Source organism: Parasteatoda tepidariorum, chromosome 4 (genome assembly GCF_982258835.1).
Source record: "Parasteatoda tepidariorum strain Cologne lab strain chromosome 4, Ptep-v5.0, whole genome shotgun sequence".
NCBI classification, from domain to species: domain Eukaryota; kingdom Metazoa; phylum Arthropoda; class Arachnida; order Araneae; family Theridiidae; genus Parasteatoda; species Parasteatoda tepidariorum.
In genome coordinates this window covers 71,547,219-71,552,921 of record NC_141758.1, presented here as the reverse complement: position 1 = coordinate 71,552,921, position 5,703 = coordinate 71,547,219, and the positions used below count along the sequence as shown (strand labels likewise).

The window sequence follows — 5,703 nt, the reverse complement described above, 5'->3', positions numbered from 1 at the left end:
AACAATGTCAGTTAAAAAATAAGGTCTTTAAAATACAGCTTAGTGCTTAGCCATGATTAAATTGATACAATGATTTTATACGAATTATAGAAGTAGCAGATTTGATTGCTATCGTAATTAGCATCATGTATTGTTTTCATTGGATATTTTTTCGATTGCGTTATTTTTCTATTGTCTGCCTCGTATTTAGACATGAACTCCCAATAATCAGATATGACACAGTCAATCTCTTCGATTTTGATTTCAGTTGAATCGAATTCCTCCATCTTGATTTTTATCATGCATCTTTTTTTCTTGTTAATCGTGAGAAATATATAGAATTTGTTCAGCAAAAAGTCAAAGACTCTATTTAAACTCGTAAAAGTAGCCAGCATCCAATCTGTCACATGTAAAGTGGGAAAAAAAGATTATAAAGAGAGCTCACAGTCGTTCTCTAGCGTATTTTATCGATATTAGTCACATATACATTAATTCTAATTTATAATCAACAAAGCATAAAAGATTTTTAAATGCGTAAAGTAAGAATTACCTGTGACTCAGGTTCTATTATTCGACAATCACAGTTAGCGAAAAAGTACCTCTCTTCTATGTTGAAGGATTCGGGGTTGCGAGTTTGATTCGCCATCCAAACAAAAAACCGTAAGGTGCTCATGATTCGATACAAATTCGCTAAGAATATTCCCGTAAGTGAGGTGTGAAAATCAAGAGAGGGGGATTGTAACTGACCTCTTATCAGCATCATGTAACCATAGTAAAAATATTTTGCATTCCTACAATGTCAGTGGGGCCTCCCTCGACGAGCGGTATCGCTCGCCAACCGCTCTGTTAAGCGTGGAGGTGGCGGGTTCGAATCCCACCATAACCCTGAATGTATTCTTTGGGAAGTCCTTCTCTGTAGTGTGCTATCTGTCATTCTACTTGACAAGGGTTTACGAACCTTAAATGAGCACACAAGCCTGCAGATGCATGTTATATCAATAAAACCAGTAAAAACCTCCCTCCAAACTTTCGCATCACTCTAAAAAGACTAGACTTTCAGACAAGGATTCACGTGAACCGTGCACACTAGTTGCACAGCACAACTTATTCGGTGGATATTCAAAAGCCCACAGCCTTTCACCAGTGGTCGCATTGATACCGAAACCTACTGCAGTAGGAGAACAATATCATTTTGGCTACGGAAGATCCTACGTATGCAATTTAGTAATATTCATATTTTTTTATCAGGAATTGGCAACTAGGGTTATAATCACTAATATAAATCAAGTGTGCTTAAGCCTTCCCAACATTTATTTTTTTGCTTTCCAATTAATCGATTGGTTGTTAGCAACTTCTGTGTTTTTAACTTAAACGTTTTACCAATGAAAGCTTTATATATTTCTTGCTATTAACAATAATTTTAAAAAAATGGAAAATAAAATCAAGACGGAGGAGTTCGTGTCTAAGTACGAGGCTGACATGCGGTCTGTTCTTCGCGTGAGTGTTCCTAAAATGCGTGAATTTATTGAAGAAAGTGATTCAACTTCATATAGAATAGGCATAGATTGTGACAGAAACGAACATGGAATATTTTCTCAACATGCTCAAGAAAGTGAAATGGGAAGGAAAGATCAAGAAGAACAAGAACAATTGCCTCTGCATAAACAGTATAAAGAAAGTGAAAAAGTAAAAAAAATGGAAGAAATGATGCAGACAATATCCTTTCAACATGTTCAAGAAAAGGCAAATGAAAGAATACGGAAAGAAATAGAAGTAGCTATGCAGAATCAAAATGATCAAGAAAAAGATAGGCGTAGAAGAAAATTGCATGAACTGAAGCAAACTGTACATCAAAATGATCAAGAAAAAGATAGGCTTACAAGAGAATTGCATGAACTGAAGCAAACTGTTAGAAGAGAATTGCATGAATGGGAGCAAACTGTACATCAAATTGATCAAAAAATGGATAGGCTTAAAGGAGAATTGCATGAATGGGAGCAAACTGTACATCAAAATGATCAAGAAATGGATAGGTTTAAAAGAGAATTGCATAAACTGAAGCAAACTATTAGAAGAGAATTGCATGAACGGTTGCAAACTGTACATCAAAATGATCAAGAAAAAGCTAGGCTTACAAGAGAATTCCATGAACTGAAGCAAACTGTTAGAAGAGAATTGCATGAATGGATGCAAACTGAACATCAAAATGATCAAAAAATGGATAGGCTTAAAGGAGAATTGCATGAATGGGAGCAAACTGTACATCAAAATGATCAAGAAATGGATAGGTTTAAAAGAGAATTGCATAAACTGAAGCAAACTATTAGAAGAGAATTGCATGAACGGTTGCAAACTGTACATCAAAATGATCAAGAAAAAACTAGGCTTACAAGAGAATTCCATGAACTGAAGCAAACTGTTAGAAGAGAATTGCATGAATGGATGCAAACTGAACATCAAAATGATCAAAAAATGGATAGGCTTAAAAGAGAATTGCATGAATGGAAGCAAACTGCACATCAAAATGATCAAGAAATGGATAGGCTTAAAAGAGAATTGCATGAACTGAAACCAACTGTACATCAAAATGAATTGTTTCGGAAGGCGGAAATTAAAATTGCATCTTCTGATGAAGAAAGCAAGGAATAACTGAAGCAAGAAAATGAAAGTTGAAACTACTGAATTATCAAATTGAGGCAAGTTTCGTATATTTTCAACTTAAATACTTTTGATAACTTCGTAAGAACTTTTAATAAATGACTTTTTAAGTATAATGCTTTTAAAATTGGTTTATTTAGTTTTATCTTCTGAAGGAGCATTTTATTTATTGTATTATAATTGTAAAAACTTGTACGTATTTTTAAGATAATTTCTGATTTAATAACGAAATTTTACAAATTTTGTGTTTAAACAATATTTTTTAAATGTGAACAATTGCTTACTAATTGTTTGTTACAGTTCATGCTTTCTTGTATTTTGAATATTTTGACAAATACATATTAACAATAATTTTTCCCCTGATATATTCTAATATTTTTACATACATTGAATATGTTTAATTTTTTCTTAAATTCTTAATTTAGATTTTTCCTAATATTTTTTATACAAACCTTGATTAAATGTCACGGTATTTAAGGTATGACATTGTTTATATAAAGTGTTAAATTTTTACACATGAATTGTATTTTAGCACAATCATCAAAATTTAAAGTTGCATAATCTGAAGTACTTCAATATGAATTTTAATATGATTTTTACATTTAGAATGTTAAACTTATGTCAGATTTATTCTTAATGCAAATGAAAGTTTTTTTAAGAAAATAGTTCAAAATATAAAATATTTAAGAAATGAGTACTTTTGATTTATTTCTTTTGGAATTATTTAATTTTTACTTGTGAAATATTTGAAAGTGCATTAAAAAATTTTCAGGTTGAGTCTCAGTATGAAATTTATGGATTACCTTTTAAAACATTGTGATATAAAAGCAATGTGGGTTCGAAAATTCGCTCTTATAAATAATTGCAATATTTGATGTAGTTTCAAGTTTATTAGAAAATGTGCAACAGTTAGAAAGAAAAAAATTGAATTGTTTTATTTACTGATGAGGAAAATCTAGCATTGAATATAGAATTTTAGGTTTATCTAAGTCTAATTTAAAGTTGAGAAACTTTCTAAAAATTCAGTACTACTGTATACTAAATGTGCATGACATTTGAAGTGACTGTTTTTTCAATGTAAAGTAATGCATGAAATTGACTTAGTAATATTCAGGTTTCAATTTGAGTTTTACGAGGATGTTAATTACCTTAATTACAGTAGTAGCACAACTATTGTCCTTTTTTGAATTCAATGAAATGAACTGCAAGTTCAGAAGTTACAGAAATTTCATGCTTTGAAATAATTAAAATGATTTATCTTATTTTGATTTACACATGGAACAACAAAAAAATTAATTCTGTACCTTAAATATTTTATTAATTTCAGTGTAAAAATTTATTGTAAATGCACCTTCACTTTTTATCGCAATGTCAGGTACAAAAATTATAATTATTGAAAGAAATATCTTAAAAAATCCTAACTACAACTGTTTATTCTGTCCACTTTGTGTTGATCTAATTCTATTTAGCATTAAAATTAATATTAGCCTCCATTTGTCCATGTATTTATCTCAGGTGGGAATGGTAATTTAATTATAAAATGGTTTGCCATATAAATAAAAACTTTAATAAATTTTGAACTTTTTATTCTAAGTTTTGTTTTAGCTGAATTATGGTAAAATTGTAAGAAGTAATTAATACCTCACTTGTTTAGAAAAAGGTTTCACACGCGTTAATCGGTTTAAATCTAAAATTGCACCTTTAAATATTGAATGCCTTTTAACGTCACGGCTATTAGACCTATCAGTTTGATTTCAGTGTTTCTCGATCTATCGTGAAAAAAATTTAACTGCTCTTTTGAATGTCTTATAACGTCACGGCTATTAGACCTATCAGTTTGATTTCAGTGTTTCTCGATCTATCGTGAAAAAAATTTAACTGCTCTTTTGAATGTCTTATAACGTCACGGCTATTAGACCTATCAGTTTGATTTCAATGTTTTTCGATCTATCGTGAAAAAAATTTAACTGCTCTTTTGATTACATAGTAAGATTCAAGCTTTTCCCAATTTCAATCCCTCTCTTCCTCTGAAAATGTAATATGAAGAATTTATATAACTTAAATGGATTGTTTAAAATAGGGAATCAATATTGGCTCAAAAGCCTATTTTCATATTTAACTATTTAAGAACTGACCTGCTGAGGGATTTTATAATTGCGAGCAAAAAGTATTCAATTTGCTTAAAAACGCTACTAAGTGAAATACGCAAAGAGCAAATTTAACATCTGTAAGACTAAATTTTTTACCACTAATCAAACTGAACTATTGATACAATATATTTCTGATTTTTGCTACGCTTCTTTATATTTCATGTTAAAAAATTCGATTTATGAAAGGTGTTTAATTCAGAAAAGTACATCTTTTTGTCTGATTCTGAAACTTAATGATTAGCACTAATATATTTTAAGATCAATATCGACTTTTATTATAAGAAAATTCGATCATTGGAACAAAAACTATTCATAGTAAAATAGTAAATTTTTTTGCTCATCCAATACGAAAATAGAATAAATTAACTTTAGGTTTAAAAATAGGGTAAGTAAATACATCAAATAATATACAGAAAATTTCGACTAATATTTCTACGATATGACGAATTTTTTTTAAAATAATGAGCATTTTACATTACGCGCATAAAAATGCAGGTTTGTCTGCTTTAATTCTAAAAGCAATTTATAAAACCTTTTTAAATTGTACTACAGGTAACCCAAATTACGAGAGATCATCTCGAGAAGGTATTGCATTCAGGGTTATGACGGAAATTGAACCCACCATCTCTATGAATCAGAATATTTAGTTAAAGGAATATATCCTGTCCACACAGAGGTTTTTAGTTGTTATAATCAATAGTTAAGCCTTGCATGTTATTATATTGGAAGCCGGGAAACTTTTCAAGGATTCCCGTTCATGAACCTTGAAAGAAAAGGTAACATAGATTTTAAAAAAAAACGGACTTATTGTCTGAGAGGTTTCAGAGAATTAATTTCCCCAATTCCTGGTTTTTAGTAGATCAGTCACATGGATTTCAAAATCTAACGGTAGTTTTACAGTCAAACTCTTGTAATC

The 5,703-nt window shown here is 30.2% G+C and overlaps 1 protein-coding gene across 1 annotated transcript; it reads left to right on the top strand.

Moving 5' to 3' along the window:
* Positions 1 to 1,106: 1,106 nt before the first annotated feature.
* On the top strand, positions 1,107 to 3,331 carry LOC107452477 (uncharacterized). Its single transcript, XM_043047780.3, has one exon. It carries the CDS (start codon positions 1,408 to 1,410, stop codon positions 2,626 to 2,628), a length of 1,221 nt encoding a protein of 406 aa, XP_042903714.2. The 5' UTR covers positions 1,107 to 1,407; the 3' UTR covers positions 2,629 to 3,331.
* Positions 3,332 to 5,703: the final 2,372 nt, after the last annotated feature.

Excerpts from the sequence above, each read along its gene's own strand:
- LOC107452477 (XM_043047780.3), top strand. The coding sequence starts at position 1,408 with ATGGAAAATAAAATCAAGACGGAGGAGTTCGTGTCTAAGTACGAGGCT.